At 49.3% G+C, this 19744-nt stretch overlaps 3 protein-coding genes and 1 long non-coding RNA gene across 5 annotated transcripts in view; all 4 read left to right on the top strand.

The window, feature by feature from the left end:
- LOC117869996 (zinc finger protein 239-like) overlaps positions 1-19744 on the top strand; it is a 1162621-nt gene that overhangs the window by 574593 nt on the left and 568284 nt on the right. The window lies entirely within an intron of this gene.
- LOC117869921 (zinc finger protein 420-like) overlaps positions 1-19744 on the top strand; it is a 67550-nt gene that overhangs the window by 22264 nt on the left and 25542 nt on the right. The window contains exons 3-5 of the mRNA XM_034757020.1: positions 5439-5481; positions 11594-11707; positions 12067-13088. Of these exons, the coding sequence (XP_034612911.1) occupies positions 5439-5481; positions 11594-11707; positions 12067-13088 (1179 nt within the window). The remainder of the gene's footprint in view (positions 1-5438; positions 5482-11593; positions 11708-12066; positions 13089-19744) is intronic.
- LOC117870086 lies at positions 719-5409 on the top strand. Its single transcript, XR_004643913.1, has 3 exons — positions 719-916; positions 4455-4543; positions 5355-5409. It is a non-coding gene; the product is annotated as an uncharacterized LOC117870086 (long non-coding RNA).
- The window catches only part of LOC117870065 (zinc finger protein 3-like), an 18234-nt gene continuing 11615 nt past the window's right edge, over positions 13126-19744 (top strand). The window contains exon 1 of the mRNA XM_034757292.1: positions 13126-14660. Within this exon, the coding sequence (XP_034613183.1) occupies positions 14637-14660 (24 nt within the window). The 5' untranslated portion in view covers positions 13126-14636. The remainder of the gene's footprint in view (positions 14661-19744) is intronic.

The raw sequence follows: 19744 nt of genomic DNA, 5'->3' as shown, positions 1-19744 counted from the left end.
ACCCCCCCCCCCCCCCGCCCACACACACACACCCCCGTCCCGATTTTTCACATTTGCTGTCTGGTTGCCCTAGTCCCGGGGGGCGTTTCTAGAAGAGAATTTGGAACTGAACTGGGGGAACCAGACACCAGGCGTTCATCATAGAAAGCTCCCGTTCAGACAATGTCTTTATGGACAGTTTTGTTATAATGGGGGTGTCGCCCAGGCCCCCATATCAGTGGAGCACTTGGCTTTGGCTAGAAGGCAGGCGTGAGGAAGCTGGAGCAGTCGGCCATCTTTTGGAAGCCACTGCGTGCCTCAGTTTCCCCTGCATGATGCACTGTGACCCAGTGGGGTGGGAAAGGGCTGTTTGCTCTCGGGGCCGGCTGAGGGACATAGGTGGGGGTGTCGCCAAGCTGTAGGGGGGGCCTTTGCCCCTATATCAATGGAGCCTCTGAGAAGACAAAGGCAAATACAACGGCCAGGAAAACCCCAAGCAACCAGCCACCCAGAGGGAGCCGGACCCCCCCCATACCAGGAAAGGGTTAACAGCTCCCCACACGCACACACCCCAGGCGACCCCTAGCTCTGGCTGGGAGAAGTAGGGCAAAGGTCAGCGCACGGCCCTGCCCCCACTCGGGGGACGGGGCAGCCCCCAGCGCGACACAGGCCCCGCCCCCAACGGGCGCGGCGACGCCGGCTGCCAGCCCCGCCCCTCCCCCGCTCCAGGCGCGCGCCGCGGCCCAACCGCCCTAACGGCCAAAAACGGCCGCAGCTGCGTCAGCGCGCGCCGGGGGGGAGAAACCTTCGTCACTTCCGGTCCGTCTGAGTACTGCGGTCCGGGGGGAATAGCCCGGCATTAACCCCTCCGTGCCCGGCCGGCGGGGGGGAGGGGGCTTTCTCCAGCTGGGACCCGCCCCCGGGCCGGAGCCCCCCGGTGAGCGAGAGACGCGGGGGTGGGGGGAGGGCGAAGCCGGAGGTGCGGGTGGGGGAGGTTAGTGGAGGGGGTTGAACAGTCTCTGGGCAGCAGGAAATTCCCGGGGGGGGGGGAGTTAATTGGATCCGGTCCCTGTCTGTGCCTTTGCCTCCCTTCCCCCAATACAGCTTTTCTCCAGTTCTTCCCCTTTTCTCTCCCCGTGTCACACGTGGGCGTAAAACCCGGGGCGCCCCCCCCATTTCCCCTCCCCCCATCAGCCTCCCCGACCCCCCCGTTCTCCCCATAACCCTCCAATGTCCCTTTACAACCCCCTCCCATGGGGGGTCCCCACCCACTGTACCTGCAGCCATTTGTCCTGCCCATCCCCCACTGCTGCCCCCTTCCCTCATCCAGGGACCTTCCAGCTCCCCCTCCCCAGCCCCCTTCGAACTGGTCCCCCCAGGGCTCCCTGCGGCCCATGTGGGTGATGGCGGTGGAGGGAATTATCACTTTGTGTTTATGTGTTAGACAGTCGTAAAATTCAGTCAAACAGTCCCCCTTTTCCCTCTAGTCATTTAACAGCTATATAAAATTCTCTTAGATCTTGGTGTTTTTCTCTTCTACACGTCTACCTCGATATAACGCTGTCCTCAGGAGCCAAAACATCGTACCGTGTTCTAGGTGAAACTGCGTTATATCGAACTTGCTTTGATCCGCTGGAGTGCGCAGCCCCCCCCCTCCCCCCCGGAGCACTTCTTTACCGCGTTATATCTGAATTCGTGTTATATCTGGGTAGAGGTGTATTATCAAACATGTTGTTTGTCACCCATTTTCTTCCCCCATATTCAAAGTTTGATCTCAAATACGCTAACATTTTGCCCCGCGGTCTGTCTAATTCTCTATTACTAATGGAATATGCCCTGGGAATTTTTTCTGTCTCTCTAATTATGAAATACTAACAATGTCTCAGATTTAGCCCTTTTCTCAGATTCTTGAACATGGACATGAAATCTTTGTAAATGTTGCTCATTTTCTCTCTATTCCTTTATCAAATATTGATGGGAAATAACCTCAGTCTCCACAGCTGATACAAAATCCCTCTGATTTTCCTCTTTCCTCTCTTATTTACAAAAGTGGATCCAAAATTCCTTAGATTTTCACCCTATTCTCTTTCATTGCTGAACATTAATCTCAAATCTCAGGTTTTCTCTCTTTCTATGTCATTATCAAATGTCTATTAAAAATCCTCTCAGATTTGGGGCTGTTCCCCATGTTCCTAAATCCCAGCAACTTCTCCTTTTTTGGAGGGAACCTATTGCCCTAAATTGTTCTCCTTCCTGGAGGTTGCAGGGGGTAAATTGCCCAGTGATCATCTTTCCCCCTCTCCTTTGAGAATCATTTGTTTCCATCTTTATCTCTGTTAAAAGCTTTCCCCATGAAAGAGACCAGCCACATATTTAATAGACTTCAAAGCTAGAGGCCTCCCCCTCATTGGCCCGTAACAGGAGGGTTGGGTGGCCGATTTTCTATTCTCCAGCCAGCACAGGATGAGGAGGTCGCTCTGAGTGTAGTGTTAGTCCAGAAGTATCCCAAACCCCATGACAAAGGGTCTCCATGAGGGGTTGCTTCCCACAGTGCTAAGATGCAGCCACCTCTGGGGTGGATCCAGGGTGGCCATTATTTTTTGCTTTTCTCCCCCTCTTCCAAACTGCAGAAACTTTAGGTTCTGGGGAGTAAACTGTTGCCCTGAGTGCTGGTCTTAGATCTGTGGAGTAAGGGAGGTGAGAAGGGGGTTAGCACTCGCATCCAGTGATCTGTTGAAGAGGATTCTGGCCTCATCCTTTCTGAACTGTGTTTCTGGTGTCATTGAGACCAGTGTTAATCCGGATTGCCCCAGATGAACAGTTGGGCAAATGAGATCAGCACCCGTCCCTATGGGGAGGTGGTTTCATTAGCTGCTCCCCCCAGAGAGCTCTGGTTGTTGCTATGGGAAGGAAGGCTGCTCAGACTCTCTATCCCTCTGCTCGGATACGGGGGTTCAGTTTCCTGGGTCAGACACTGCAGCCTCCATTGTGATCTCCAGGCTTAGCAGCTGCTGCTTCCTCAGGAGGAGGGGGAGAGAACCTGTACTGGGAAGTGACCTGAATTAAAGCTACCTCTGTGCCCGGCCAAGATGAGGACTTTCTCTAGCTGGTACAAGCCCCCTAGGGTAGCCCTAGGCCCTGTTAATACTAAATTCTGAGCCAGAGACTCCAGGTAATTGAGAGAGACCTCAGGGAAAGTGCTGGCTCTTGTCAGTGCTTGGCTGTGTGTGTGCTCTCTGCGTGCTGCACCAGTTCTGGCCAGGTAGCCGGCACCACAAGCCTGGATCGAACTGCCCCTAAGGACCACAGACTTGGGTTGAGTGGCAAAGGCGCTTGTTAATGATGCACAGTCCTAATGCCTGGCAGACTGTTCTGGGACACTAGCACATGGACGCCCGTTACAATGGACTTGGCTCAGTGAGTGGTGGGACTTTCCACCCCCTCTGTGACCCCTCTCTTCTACACTGATACAAACAAGTTCTGTATTACCCCTCTGACGTGGTTAGTTACCACCCTTCACCTTGTGCTTGGTGGTTCAATCCAAACATCTCTATCCATCACCCTGTCCTGCCCTGATCTTTAGGAGGGGTCAGTGTGTCCCTGTATCATCTCTGGGGAGTGTGTTTATACCATAACTTTGTATTGGGGTGCTCTGATACTACCCGTCTGCTAGGTGTTTACATGACTTCTTAGCGCCTGGGACTGCTTGTGTTTGTGCAACGCCAGCCCTGTTCTTGTCAAGTTCAAGTACCAGACAGTGAATTTGCAAGCAGGTATCTGTTTTGTAATCGGGCCAGACTTTTGCTCATAGCCTGACTCTTGCAAACTTTGCTTTGTATCAGCAGGGCTTGATTTTAGTTTGGGCCTTAAGCCTTACACCAGGCCTCCTGTCTCAGGCTTTCTCTTTCTACTACAGTGGGGACTAGCATGAAAGTGACTCTGTGCAAACAGCCCCTCCTCATTTCTCCTCCCATTAGCAATTGCAGGAGCAAGTCCAGCCATGGGAGAGCAAAGAACCCGGGAATGGGACTTCTCCAGCCCGAGGGGCAGGGAGGGGGGACAGGGGAAAGAGACTGAAAGGGGCAGTGGGAGAAGGTAGTCACCCCTGGGTGGAATCACTTTCCTGTAAACAAAATGAGGAACAGAGAGACGAAAAGCCGGTTCCGGACTCCATATTCCCCTGCTGGACTGTGGCTGCCCTGGTGTCCGTGTCAGAGGGAATCCTCCAACGTAACTCCTTTGGTTCTGCTCTTTTCTAATAAAGACTTTGTTACTGGACAGGTTTAAAAATGTCTCTGTGAGCTTAGACTGGCAGGTGGGGCCAGGTCTACACTATAATAAAGAGATCAAGCAATTTCCCAGCATGGCAGAATCTATCATGTTTGTCCGAAGGGAAAGGGCCTGGGGGAATCATGATGTGAAATGAACTAAAGCCTGTTCTGAAGCCTCCACAATTGCCCTTCTCGCCTTGCCAGGCTGCAGAATGACGTCCATGTCTCGCTCCAGCTCATCCCGTCCTCCCATGGGACAGGGAAGAAAAATGGCTGCAGTGGAGTCAGTTCAGGTAGGGATTAACCGGGGTGGCTGGTGGGTTCCTGCAGGAGGAAGAGGGATCCGAATAAGTGGGCTGTAGCCCACGAAAGCTTATGCTCAGATAAATTTGTCAGTCTCTAAAGTGCCACAAGTACTCCTGTTCTTTTTGCGGACACAGACTAACATGGTTGCTACTCTGAAACCAGCAAATACACAGGAAGTGGGAAGGTTTGTGCAGTCTGGTTTGGAGGTTGGAGCGGGGCAGGAAACTCACAGGCTGGAGAAAGGGAGGAGGCCAGGTTGTGGCAAACCTGCCAGGACTAGTTTAATAAGTGACCTAGATTCTAGGAACAGACCTATGGCGTTTGGTGGTGGAAATGCCCTAATCTGTGGAACAGGAAACAGCCCACCTAGATGGGGCTAGGAAAACTGACCAGACTCCCAGTGTTGGAGCCTGACACGACTAACCAGCGACTGCTGTGAGATATGAAGGGGGCACTCACCAATCAGACTTAGGGTAAGTGCCCCTCCCTCATATCCAGCTCCTTACAATGAGGAGGGTGTTGGGCTTCCTACGAGGGAGCTCGCCCTGGACCCTGCTAGGGGCTCCATCTCCTGTATCAGTCTGTGGCTAGTATGTGTGATGGATCTGCTGGGAGAGACAAGGGGCTCTCTTTGTCCCCTCACCCTGGTGGTTCCTGGATGCTCTGAGCAGGGTGGGGGTGGAGCTTTGTTGACTGTGAGCCATCCAGAGTTCCCATTTGATTGGATCCTTTCCCCCATGAATAGTGGGGCTGTGAGTGGGGCAGCAGGTACTGAGTGTGGGACTCTTGCTCTTTCAGGGGCCGGTGACCTTCGAGGAGGTGGCTGTGTATTTCACCAGGGAAGAGGGGGCTCTGCTGGACCCCACTCAGAGAGCCCTCTACAGAGCCGTCATGCAGGAGAACTATGAGAATGTGACCTCGCTGGGTAAGGATTCCTGTCCCCATAGTTATTACAAGGGGAAATGAGCAGTTAATGTTCGTCACCCCCACAATGCAATCTCAACTCTGCCCTGTTTCAGCATCACCCCAACATGCCAGTGACACACACACACACTGCCCTCCCCTGCTACACAACACTGTAGGAACAGAACACAGGAGAACTACAGCACAAAGTCTAACAACTTCTCTTTGCTGAGGCAAAATTGGGGTTCAGGTCTGGCTTCCTACCTGTGGCCTTCACTCAAACACTGATCCTACTCCACACAAAACAGCTCTGAATTGCAAAATGATCCCACTCCCTTACTCCCCTGCCAGCTTTTGTCGACAAGAGAATGAATGCGTACACACTGCAATGTGACTTTTGGCGGCAAAAATGCCCTGTTTTGGCAACAAAATACAACCACCCCAATGAGAGACATATGTCTTTTTCCTCTACGTTTTTGTCAACAAAGTGGCAGTGAATTTATCGCTTTAATTGGCCTCCAGGAGGTGTCCCACAATGCCCATCCTGACCGCTCTGCTCAGCATTTTNCCGCAGCATAGGGCAGGGATCTCTAGCAGGAGGGTTTCTGCCGATTGAAGTCACTAAAACACAGGATTGGGGACTTCAACAGCAGAGTCCAGGGAAGGGGTAGGGACGGTTTTATGGCCTGCAGCATGCAGGGGGTCAGACCAGATGATCATAATGGTCCCTTCTGACCTTAAAGTCTATGAGTCTATGAGAATCTGCCCCTCCCTCTTAGAAGCCCTGGGAATTTTTGAGATCCCATTTCCTGCTGGCTCGGCGTGGAGAGGACTCATCGCGTCTTCCCAGGTGACCAGGGTAGGTTATTGCAGCAAACGCTGTCCCGCCTGGACTCCTGCAGAGCTGCTGGTTCTGCTCAGTATATGGGGAAAGGAGGCTGTGCAGTCCCAGATGCGCTTGAGACATGGGAATTGGGATACCTACGGGCACATTTCTTGAGGCTTGTGCGAAAAGGGCTGTGATCGGGACATGCTGCAGTGCAGAGCAAAGATAAAGGAGCAGTGGCAGGCCTACCATAAGGCGAGGGAGGCAAACCGTCGCTCAGGTGCTGCACCTAAGTCCTACTGGTTCTATAAGGAGCTGGGCGCTATCCTCCGTGGTGACCCCACCTCCACCACCAAGAGCCCCGTGGATACTTTGGCGGGCCTGGAGGCAGTGGAAAGAGGATCTAACCCAGAGGATGAAGTAATCGATGAAGAGGTGGAGTTAGACGAGGATGTGGAGCTCCCGGCAGGGTCGCCCAGTGGGGCAAGCAGCCAGGAACTGTTTTCCATTCCAGAGGTGTCTAGCCAGTCTCAGCAGTTGCTCTCTGGGAGCAAGAAGCAGGAAGGAGATAAGATCCCTGGTAAGTGGCTGTGGCCTGTGTAGTGCGGAGGTGGGTTCTGGTTATAGAAACGTGGGAGTCTGGCTGTGTTTCTGTGAGCTGGACGTTTTCCTGTGTAGCTAATTGGTACGGCAGAACAGGGTGTTGCTGCATGCCGAGATCTCACGGGAGTCCTCCAGAGAGATCTGGAGGTATTCAGTAATCCTCTGCCAAAGGTTCCTTGACAGAGCAGCTTTGTTCCTTCCCCCATTGTAGGAAACTTTCCCGCGCCATTTGGCAGTCACTTGTGCAGGGACTAAAGCAGCGCACAGGTGAGCAGGGCGGAAGCTACAAGCATGGAGCAGATGTACCTTCCTATGACCTGTGGTGCCTGGGGCAGCCCTCCCTGGAAATACCAAGTTCAGGGCAGGCTGCAAAAGGGAGTGCAGATACTCCCAAGACTGGTGCGTAACACTGAAATTAAACTCCCCAGCCAGTCACAAACTGTGCTTCTGATTCCCCACACTGGTTATCAAGAAGCAAAAAAGAAATCACATAGCCCCCTTTATTGCATTCCAGTTCTCAGGCTCCCAATCAGCACCTAGGCCTGGTACAGTGAGAAGTTATTTTAAAAACTCTGCTCACATATACAAAATATTCTTCTGACCCCAAAGGGTCAGCCACATTACCAAGTCAGTGTAGGTTTGGATCTTACCCAAAATACCATGCTCCCAGCCAATCCTTTAGTATCTAAAACTAAAGGTTTAATATAAAGAAACAGAGCAAGAAGAGAAATATTGGTAAAACAGTCACATACACACAAAGATTTCAAAGTCCATATATCAGGTTCTTAGCAGTATTGGTGTGTTGCTGGCTTGAAAGTTCCTCTGGAACACATCCACCCGCTTGGATGGGTCATTCAGTCCTTTGTTTAGAGCTTCAGTTTGTAGCAAAGTTCCTCCAGAGATAAGAAGCAGGATTTAAGACAAAATGGAGAAGATGCAGCTGCCTTTTTCAGACTTGCCATGTGGTTTGTACTTCCTTTGTTTCAAACACAAGCTGCCCAGCACATGGCTTGGAAGCCTTTTCCGTCCATAGGTATGTCCCTGCATGCCTTGCTGAGTCATAAGGTGTATCCCTTGCCTTCTCTCAATGGGTCAGTTGTATAGCTGATGGTCCTTAATGGGCCATCAAGCAGGCTAGGCAGTGCTGATGCCAAACTGTCTGGGGGTGTCACCCAGAAGCATAACACGAGTTTTGAAATACAGACATACGTACATATCTAAACTCCTAATACAAAGGTGATACAAATACATAAATGAGATTATCATATCTGGCAAATTATAACATTTGTGCAAAAATCTTCCATGGCATATCTGGCACAACTCATTGCAATTTTACACTATTGGTATGCATAATATCCTCAAGTGTCCCCCAGATTCTATATAGGTCGCACCTCATCTCTGTGCTTACCCCAGCAGTGAGATAGCTGCTAGAATGACACCCGCCTGTGGAAAACACTCACCATGCTTTGGATGTTCACAGAGATGTGTGCTTGCCAAGGGTCAGCGAGAAAGTGATTGTTATGTTGCAAAAGGTGTATTTAACTGAAATGCGTCAATGCTGTGCGTGAATTTAACAATCTGTGCATTGTCCCTTGTGCTTCGGCAGATGTGGCCTTCAGGAACACCCGCCACACACCAGCCGAATGTATCCACCAAATAAGAAAGCGCCCAAGATGGAGCAAAGAAGACATGTTTCAGGAGGTACTGCACTGCTCCAATGCAGAGAAAAGGAAATGCAAGGAGTGCTAGGAAGCTGAAAGGCAAGACGGAAAAGAAAATCAGGAGTTTAAGGATGCTACTGAACAGATGATTAAAGTAATGGAGGCGCAAATACAGAGGCTGAAGTCCTTAATGATGCTGCAGAGTCAGCAGATCTGTGCCCGCCCTCCCCTGCAGCACATTCAGAACCCTTTTCCATGCACATACACACACCCCCAACTCCGCCCACACAGTTCTTTCCACTTTCCAGGACTTCTCTGTTTCCCCTGCACTCCACCCTCTCCGACAACTTTCACAGTGATAGCTGGGCATACACACGCATTCGAAAGTCTGCCCTTCCCTGATTCCTCCTTTCCCACCAAGCATCTTTGTGTGTCTGTGTGTGCTGTTTCTTGTGCAATAAAAGTAAAGTTTTTGAATGGTAACTCATCTTTATTTGTTTTCTACACATTGAGACATCAGGCACTACCAATACTTACTTATTCATGTGCTTGCTGGAATGTAAGTCCCCAAATGTCACCATTGCTTCTCAGGAAAATGACATGTAAAGTAACATTGAAGCATCTCTGACAGAGACATACATTACTGGTTCTCATTTTCAAAGTGGTCTTCCTCAGCACTCCACCCCTGAGCAAAACTTTCACCCTTAGCTTCACAAAGATTATGCAACGTACAACACGCATTTATGACCGTGGGAATATTATCCTCATTAAGGTCTGACTTGCCATAAAGGCATCGCCAGCGTGCCTTTAATCTGCCAAAGGCACATTCAACTGTCATCCAGCACCTACTCAGCCTGTTGTTGAACCGCTCCTTACTGCTGTTCAAGTTTCCTGTGTAAAGTTTTATGAGCCACAGCTGTAAGAGGTACGCCGGGTCTCCCAGGATCACTATAGGCATTTTACCTTTTCCCACTGTAATCTTTTGATTTGGAAAGAAAGTCCCTGCTTGTAGCTTTCTATACAGGCCCGTGTTCCTGAAAATGTGTGTATCATGCACCTTCCTGGACTACCCCATGTGGATGTCAGTGAAATGCTCATGGTGATCCACAGATGCCTGCAACACCATGGAGCAGTACCCCGTCCTATAGATGTACTCTGTCGCAAGGTGGTCTGATGCCAAAACTGGAATATATGTGCCATCTATCGCCTCTCCACAGTTAGTGGATGGCTTTGCAGAAATGGGTTTCCCTATTTCATGAACATTTCCCAGAGTCACGGACCCGGTCCTTCGCAGCAAGATGCAATTAATTGCCCTGCACACTTGCATCAATGAAGCCCCAACGGCCTGACTCCAAACTGATTTGTGACCGACCGGTAGCAGTCTGGTGTCGCCAGCTTCCACACAGCGATTGCCACACACTTCTCTACTAATACAGCAGCTCTCATTCTGATGTCCTTGCGCCGCAGGTCTGGGGCGAGCTCCGCACACACTTCCAGGAAGATGGCTTTCCGCATTCAAAAGTTCTCTAGCCACTGTTCTTCGTTCCACACCCGCATGACAATACAATCCTACTATTCGGTGCTTGTTTCCTGAGCCCAAAAGCGATAGTCTACCCTATGCAGCTGTTCTGTGAATGCCAAAAGCAATCTAAAGTTGCTCCTATCCATATCATGCAGCATGTCAGGTGCCTGAGAGTCTTCTTCAGTTAGGAACTTCACGATTAACTGAACTGCCAGTCATGATGACAGTTAACAGAGCATAGGAGAGCAGTGCAGGATCCATCCCTTCTCACAAAGATGTGCACAGCAAAGAAGGACCATTGAAAAATGCTGTGAAAGCAAGCCGGAAGCCCACGGAGTGCTGGCACAGAAAGCAATGCATTGCGCCTGGTCCCAAGAGACGCCGCGATCCACTCCGCCTTCCCACAACACCTAGTGACAGAAGATGACGAGGAGATGAACTGTGGGATAAGTACCCACAGTGCATTGCTCACACTGTTGATGATAATGCCCCAACTGTGGACGGGCTCTGCCGACAGAGGGAGCTAGTGCGAACATGACATTCCAACTTTTATTATGCTGATTTTTGAGTGTCAGCATCGCTTTTGTTGACATAACTTGGTAGCATAGACAAGTCCAAACTAACTGGGGCAATCAGCTGGCTTGCGGCGTTCAGGAGACAGGGGAGGGACGGGGAGCCTGTGTGCCGAGTCCTCACTCCTCCCCCCTCCCTCCTGCTCCCTAAATGCTGCAAGCCAGCTGATTGCCGCGGGCAGGAGGCAGGGAAGGAGGAGGAAGACACTGATCCGTGGGGTCTGCCGGCGGGCGGGAGGCGCTCTGGGGAGGGGGGGCCTAGGGAGACTGCTAGCTGTGGAGAAAGCAGGCAGCCAAACGACGTTAGAAGGGAGCATTGCACAACTTTAAATGAGCATGTTCCCTAATTGATCAGCAACGTAACAACAAAACAACGTTAGCCGGGACAACTTAAAGTGAGGAGTTACTGTAATTCAGTCCTTTGTGCTAGAAATGCTTTCAATTCTCAGCTGAGTCATGGTGACAGGCTGTCTGTTGTGGACGTGAGCTCCTAGCCATCCCTGTGATGGAATGTAAATGTCTTGTTCACACTATTTAACCAGGCAATAGCCGTGCTGTCTCTGAGGAAGTGGTCTGTGGGTGTTCCCCAGAACTGTAACATTTTCAGTAACATCATACAGTAAAGTCTCATAACTTCACATAGTTAATGTTCAGAAGGTTTTTGAGTTTTCCAATGATACCTTACAAGGCATACTTCGGACAAAATATATCATTTTGTAAAAGAGTGAATACGGGGGTACAGACTGTCACAGTGTCTGTGTGGGTTCCTAGCAGATATGTTGGTAGTTCAGTCCCTCATAAGCAAAGTGTTCTGCAGCTTTGAGGACCTGGGGAGCTGGCCCTGGGATTTCACTGGTTTACTAAGGACTGGGGTTAAGCTAAGAGAATGTTTTTTATGACAAAGTCTTATGAAGTCACCTGATCTCCTTTATTTTCTTTCATCTGAGCAGGCTTTCCAGTTTCCAAACCTGATGTGATCTCCCAGCTGGAACAAGGGGCAGAGCCGTGGGTCCCAGACCTCCAGGGTTCAGGGGAAAGAGAGATCCTGAGAGGTCCCTGCACAGGTGAGGAAACATGAAACCTACTCGGTATCTGAAAATGCCTGAAGGAAACCTCTAGGATACCCTACAAAGACCTTGTGAACTCTCTGATTTTAGGATTGCCCCAGCAAATGTATCCTCCGGGCAGATATAGCTCATGGCTTCCTACAGATCCTAACTGACACCTGTGAGTGGCTACTTCCCTTCCCACTGAAAATTTAGATGGGATGTGAAGGCAGAATTGATCCTGTCCTCTCTCCCCTTTAGGGGAAGAGTTTGGGGTAATTCAGTTCCTGGTTTTTATTTGAAATCTCTCCAGCACTTATTCTGGTTTGGTCTTTCCCTTTCCATCCGTGTTTGAGGTTTTTTTTTTTCTATCACAGCAGGTGATGCGATGGTGAGTGAGAATGAGGAGCAGAATTCTCCGCAGAAAGATGCTGAGCAAGTGGAACCACACAGAGCATTAACGCAAACATCCGAAGGGAATGTCTCCAGGAGTCATGAGCAGGGAATAGCCTGTGAGATTCAGCAGACACCAGAGAGAGAGCAGGGAAACCAGCCAGGGGAGAAATTGGATAAATTCATTTGCTCTCGGGGAACTCACAAGGACCTCAAGGAAACCACAGCCCAGCAGAAAATCCTCAGGGGTCAGAGAAAAAATACATCCACTGAGTGTGGGAAAAGCTTTAGGGACCACTCAGTCCTTCTTGCACATCAGAGAATACACAGAGGAGACAGACCCTATGTATGCTGTGAGTGCGGGAAAACCTTCATTCGGCGCGCTCACCTTCTTACACATCAGAGAATCCACACAGGTGAGAAACGCTATGCATGCTGTGAGTGCAGGAAAAGCTTCACTGATCTCTCATCCCTTATCTCTCATCAGAGAGTCCACACGGGAGAGAAACCCTATGAATGCTGGGAGTGCGGGAAAAGCTTCTCTCAGAGCTCAACCCTCATTACACATCACAGAATTCACACAGGACAAAGACCCTACGAATGCTGTGAGTGCGGAAAAACCTTCACTCAGAGCTCACACCTTACTATACATCAGAAAATCCACACAGGAGAGAAACCCTATGTATGTTGTGAGTGTAGGAAAAGCTTCACTCTGAGGTCGCACCTCATTCGGCATCAGAGAATCCACACAGGAGAGAAACCCTTTGAATGCTGTGAGTGTGGGAAAAACTTCACTCTGAGCTCAGACCTTACTACGCATCAGAGAATCCATACGGGAGAGAGACCTTATGCATGCTGTGAGTGCGGGAAAAGCTTCACTCGGAGTTCAGCCCTGACTAGACATCACAGAATCCACACGGGAGAGAGACCCTATGAATGCTGTGAGTGCGGGAAAAGCTTCACTCGGAGCTCAGCCCTTACTAGACATCACAGAATCTGCAAGGGAGCTAAACACCATAAAAACCTCTAGATCTATCAAAACTTTTATTTTCTTTAATAGTTTTCCTAATTCCCATGTAGTAACCTTTAAGGCTGTTTGAACCGTTTGTACCATCGTTATCCCTCAGCTTGTCCAAAAGTGTTGCCCATTTTTGCCTTTTGCAGTTTTGTAGTTTGCCCTGTTTTGGGTTGGACCTGGTTGTCCTTGCTATCAACTCCATTGTCCCATGAGTAATGGAAGTGGGTCCATCCTTCCAGGAAACCAGGAGAATCACATTTATACTGGCAGCAAAGAGTCCGCTGGTACCTTATAGACTAACAGACGTATTGGAGCATGAGCTTTCGTGGGTGAATACCCACTTCGTCGGATGCAACTTTTACAGATCCAGACTAACACGGCTACCCCTCTGATACTTGACACATTTATGCTGTTCCTCCTTTTGCCAAGTTATTTGTGTCACCAATGATACAAATTGTATCGTTCCCAGTTGTTCTCACGTTGCTCTGGGTTATGCTGCACTGCAGTTATTTTTGGACCTTTTTTCATTATATTTAAATGAAGAGGAGCAGGGGCAGGGAAAAAAGTGTCATTTCAGTCTCTGTGACACTGGATGTAGATGGGGTGACTCAGAGATTCCCTCCTTCCCCATCGTTCCAAAACAGTTACCTCCTGTCTGAGCCATGCAGAGTTTATCTTCTTCACATTCTATCCCTCCACCTCTCAAAGTGTCATGTGATGCGGTGTTCTCAGCTGTCTGTGCTTGGAGATGACGTTTTGACTTCTTTAATCAGAGTCACCATGGCTGCCGAAGAAAGTGTCGAAGACCTGGAAGGGGAATTCAAATGGATCCCAAATGCAATGGGATCATTTGGAGTTTAAGTCCCAGTTTCCACTTATTGGCCAAGCCACCTTTGGGAAAGTTGGCTGTTCCTCCCCCCCACCCCCATTATGAGGCTGTTAGGATGCTAAAACTTTTGTAAATAACATAACTCAATAAAGGGACAGTGCGGAGTGAAGCAGGTTTGAATGGATCAGAGGAGAATGTCATGGGAGAATCTCTTCTCCTGATTCTGAGTCAACAGATGCAATCTGCTCTGGAATCGCACTTGACACTTTCATTGTCATATAGTCTACCTCTCTGTGATGTGGGTTTCTATCTTTTCTGAAGGCTGTTTGGTCACCCAATTTTATTAATTTAGTTTGACAGCATGTAACTCAGATTTATTGGAGACTTTGAGACAAATGACCATTTGCTAAAGTCATTACTTCTCACTGTTTTTATGGATACAGACTAACACGGCTACCCCTCTGATACTTGGCACTTTACTTTGGCTTTTTCCCCACCTGTCCATGATGACATGGAGAAAGTTCTCAGTGCAGTTCAATCAACAGGAGATAACTCTCCAATTTACTGGACATGCTAACAAAGAAATGGTACTGATTTAAAATCTCCACTCGGAAATGGTGAACAACAGCAGACCCGAACTGTGCAACTAACTGAAGGAAGTGCAGCTGATCACAGTGGAGTTCAATTGTTTGTCAATATTGTCTCAGATGATCTGGGGAGAGGATTCCACAGTAAGTGAGTTGGAGCTAGGCAAAATACCCATGTATTTGGTTCCTAGAGTAGTAACCCAGGCCCTACAGAAGATCTCTCCTAGCTAATCCTATGGTATGGGAAATGCTGCCCGTTATGATAACAAGGAGTCCAGTGGCACCTGTAAGACTAACGGATTTATGTGGGCATAAGCTTTCGTGGGTAAAAAAACCCACTTCTTCAGGGGCATGAAGTGAAAATTGCAGATGCAGGCATTATATAATGGCACATGAAGAGAAGGAAGTTACCTCACAAGTGGAGAACCAGTGTTGACAGGGCCAATTTGATCAGGGTGGATATAGTCCACTCCCAATAATAGATGAGGAGGTGTCAATTCCAGGAGAGGCAAAGCTTTTGCCACTTGTGCCACTGGACTCTTTGTTGTTTTTGTGGATACAGACTAACACGGCCACCCCCTGATACTTGATGCCCTTTATGATGCAGATGTCGAGGCAATAGAAGTGGGGTTTGTTGAATTTACCCTATGTAGGTACTGCAAATGTGTATAAAATGAAATCAGTGTTGAAAATGAAATAGCTGCAGAAAAATAGCTATATTTGAATAGAAACTCCAACTCCGGTAACTAACAGAGATTCTGATCCAGGACTGTATTCAATCCCTAGCCTAGATCCGGGCCACCAAATGAAAGAAAAACTGGACATGTTTTGGGAAGCCGTTCCACACTAACACTGCTGAGATTTTGAGTGGTTTGGTAAAAGATTCTACTTCAGGAAAAGGTAAATTTACTCTAATCAAAGCCAAGGATTTTGAAAGAAGTGGGTTAGAAATAGTATATACCCAGTTCTTGGTTTTCACCCCAGTAAGGGAAGCTATGGTGACCAACGGCCCAAGGAAAATGTTTGTAGAACACCACTTCCTAGTTCAGTGTCACTGATTACAGTCCCAAAGGATGCCATGGTTAGTTTGAGCACAATCATGCTTCACTCTTTGGATCCAACGTTTCATTAGGCAGAGAGAGAGAGAGTCCTTTAGAGGACATTCATTCCATGTGGATCTCAAACTAGCTCCCCGATTGGGTGAAAAGGACTTTTATGCTGTGGAAACGATGGTAACTAACGAGGGAATTAATGTGTCGGGCTCCAGTTTCAAACTGCAGGATACACACATTTGAAGTCCTGATTCTATGGTTTTGTATTTTAGGGCTTGCTGTCTCTTTGCTGCTGTAGTGCTTTTATGAAGAAACTCTAAGGTGAAGGGAGAGAGCTCTCCCATCATCTTAATTAATTCACCTCCCCGAGAAGTGGCAGCTTTGTCAACAGGAGAAACTCTCCCGCCGACAAGGCACTGTCTACATGGAGGGGGCGACTATATTCTGTACTTCAAAGTAGCACCCTGGAGCCACTATATTCACTACTGTAGTGTGATTATATGTTTTGAACAATGCATGCTTGAGCCTTTATACCTTAATATCCTGTTGAATTATATGTAGTTTCATTGTATGTGAAGTATAGTTCACACAGCACACAGTCAACTTGTGGAACTCCTTGCCTTAGGAGATTGTGAAGCTAGGACTATAACAGCGTTTAAAAGAGAACTGGATAAATTCATGGAGGTTAAGTCCATTAATGGCTATTAACCAGGATGGGTAAGGAATGGTGTCCCTAGCCTCTGTTTGTCAGAGGGTGGAGATGGATGGCAGGAGAGAAATCACTTGATCATTACCTGTTAGGTTCACTCCCTCTGGGGCACCTGGCATTGGCCACTGTCGGTAGACAGGATACTGGGCTGGATGGACCTTTGGTCTGACCCAGGATGGCCGTTCGTATGTTCTTATGTTCTTCTATGTGTGTTGCTGAAATATGTTGCGAGGTGGGAAACGCCCAGAGCCAGGCTTCCACTTGCAACAAAGGAGAAGCTATCGCTGGCCAGACAGGCATTGATGGCCCACCAAGAAGAATCCACTCTCCCAGAGGCTCCTTAGGGCACATATGCAGTGGGGACAGCCTAACCAAGGATCTTTCTAGCAGCTAGAAGAAAGTATAAAAAAGGGAAAATGACATCATCACTTGGCTTCTTCCCCCTACCCCCTCTCACCACCTGGAAGATTGTGTGGAGGACAAAGACTTTGAACTAGGGAGATTGGTCCCAGGCTGGAAGGGAGTTCAGGCTGAGTATTGAGAAAAGACAGTTACTCACCTTTGTAACTGTTGTTCTTCGAGACGTGTTGCTCATATCCATTCCAATTAGGTGTGCGCGCGCCACGTGCACAATCGTCGGAGAATTTTCTACCCTAGCAACACCTGGTGGGTCAGCTGTGGAGCCCCCTGGAGTGGCACCTTCATGGCGCTGGATATATACCTCAGCCGACCCAGCGCCCCTTCAGTTCCTTCTTGCCGGCTACTCCGACAGTGGGGAAGGGGGGTGGGTTTGGAATGGATGGAGGAGCGAGACGAAGATGAAAAACTATCTAACACTATACAACAACTATGACTAGAACTATCTACAGAATTAACAGGATAAGCTAGGGAGAGTGGAGAACAGCTATGCCGCGCTCCACAGTTCCAACGACCGTCAGGGGCGGTAAGAAGGAACTGAGGGGGCGTTGGGTCGGCTGGGGTGTATATCCAGCGCCATGAAGGCGCCACTCCAGGGGGCTCCACAGCTGACCCACCGGGTGTTGCTAGGGTAGAAAATTCTCCGACGATCGTGCACGCAGCGCGCGCACACCTAATTGGAATCGATATGAGCAAGCACTCGAAGAAGAACTGTGAGCTGCCTGTAACATCTATTAGGGAGAGAGACTGTTTGATTCAAATCTTGCTTAGTCTGTTAAAGTTAGAATTTAGACTGCGTTTCTATTTCTGTTTCTTAGGTAACTAATTCTGATCTCTATGCCTGTTATTTATAATGACCTAAAATCTGTCTGTAGTTCATAAATCTGTTTTATGTTTTATCTAAACCAGTGTGAAATTGGTTCAAGTGCTTGGGAAGTGTCTGCATGGGTTACAAAGGCTGGTGCATGGCCACGTTCCTTGGAACAAGTGCCAAATTGATGAGCTTAATTAATGAGCCAAACTTAAGCTAATTTACTTAAGCTAATGATACAAGATACAGGCCGACTGGATCCTCATATTACATCCAACCATAATAGAATAATCCAATACAAAAATATAAACTAAATATAACAAAACAAACAGCAAACCAATCTATAAAGGCAGGATATCATAAAGCAACCAGCAGGCCAGCCCTATGGGCTACACCACTGAAAAGGAAATTAAAGGTGAAGTTATGGGTTAAAGAGTAAGAGACTAATTATGTGATCACCTGAATTATATTGGAAAATTGAAAGTTGTCTTGGTTTTTGTTTTCTTAGTAATACAGGAAGTGGTGGCTAATCCTGACAAGTTTATTAATGTAATTTACCATCTTTAACAGAAGGATTTCTAATGTAAAACCCCACTCCAAAGGTTGGGGTGTGGGAATGTGTGTGAGAAATAATATATCAGAGACTATTGGCCCAGTATAGATTTTTTTTTTTTTTTTTTTTTTTTTGTATTTCAAATGGAACTTATTTAGAGTAGCTTCAAAGTCCGTTTCTATTAAAAGGAAAACTACTTGAGGAGACAAGGTGTATAACCTTTTACCCAGTTAGACTGTAAGGGTCACTGAGGCTATGTCTACACTGACATTTTCATCGACCAAACTTTTGTCGCTCAAGGGTGTGAAAAAACACCTGCGTGCTAAAGGCTGCAGGGCCCACGTGACTGGGTCCAGAGCCGCTGGGGCTGCACTGCCTTGCCACGCCGTTGGGTCTGGGGCCGCCCTGCCACCCAGCCCCTCAGCGGGGTCTGCTTCTGGCCCCACTCTGTGGAGGGAACTTGGGGTGGGAGCGCTGGGGAGGGGGGGTCGGGGGGGGGGGGGGGCGCTGTGGTTCTCAATCGGCGGCCCAGGTAACACATAGGCGGCCCACAATGATCCATCGGTTGAGAACCACTGCCCTAAGCACTACGCCTTTCGGCAAGGTGGTTTTACTATGTTGGCTTAGCAGGCAAACCACAGCGGTGTGAGGAGCATTGTAGCGTGTACACCTCCATCGTTAGATGGACATAAACTGCCTGATGTCGACTTCACTTTGCAGTGTAGACAACCCTGTGATCTGTGTCTCTGGGCACAGCTGCCTTTCTTAAATTCTCCGTCATTCTTCTGGCACCAGCACTCCGATCTTTCCTGACTCAGAGCTGTCTCCCGTCACCCATTCTTTCTCATTAGCTCCCTGCGACATAGCAGGGTGCAGACACCCCTTTAATTTGATGTAATTACATAGCTCAGGGGGTTGTTTTTTTCACACCCCTGAATGATGTAAGTTACATCGACATTAGCCAGGGGCGAGGAACCTATGGTCCGCGGGCTGCATCCGGCCCACTGCTTCATTTCATCCGGTCTGCGGCAAGTCTCTGCGCTGCAGGCCAGAAACCCCAAGCTTCGTTGCCTGCCCCCACCCTAACTGCCCTCCAGGACCCCACCCAACTTGCCCCACTCCCTGTCCCCTGACTGCCCCGACCCCATCCACCACCACCCCGAAAGACCCCCGGAACTCCCATGCCTACCCAAACCCCACCTTCCCCATCCCCTGACTGCCCCCACACCCAGAACCTCTGCCCCCTCCAGCCCCTCCCTGCCCCTTATCGAACCTCTCCTCCCAGCCCTGGCCCCCTTACTATGCTGCTCAAAGCGGCAGGAGCTGCAGAGCTGGGGCTCTGTGAGGGGAGGCGAGTGGGGGTGGGGCCAGGGGAGCCTCCCCAGCTGGGAGCTCAGGTGGGCCGGACAGGCCGGTCCCACGGGCCGGATGTGGCCCACAGACCACCCAGCTGGGGAGGCTCCCCTGGCCCCACCCCCACTCGCCTCCCCTCACAGAGCCCCAGCTCTGCAGCTCCTGCCGCTTTGAGCAGCATAGTAAGGGGGCCAGGGCTGGGAGGAGAGGTTCGATAAGGGGCAGGGAGGGGCTGGAGGGGGCAGAGGTTCTGGGTGTGGGGGCAGTCAGGGGATGGGGAAGGTGGGGTTTGGGTAGGCATGGGAGTTCCGGGGGTCTTTCGGGGTGGTGGTG

Source organism: Trachemys scripta, chromosome 25 (assembly GCF_013100865.1).
Source record: "Trachemys scripta elegans isolate TJP31775 chromosome 25, CAS_Tse_1.0, whole genome shotgun sequence".
Lineage (NCBI taxonomy): Eukaryota > Metazoa > Chordata > Testudines > Emydidae > Trachemys > Trachemys scripta.
Note: the sequence above shows the minus strand (reverse complement) of the source record. Positions and strands in the feature narration are given on the sequence as shown.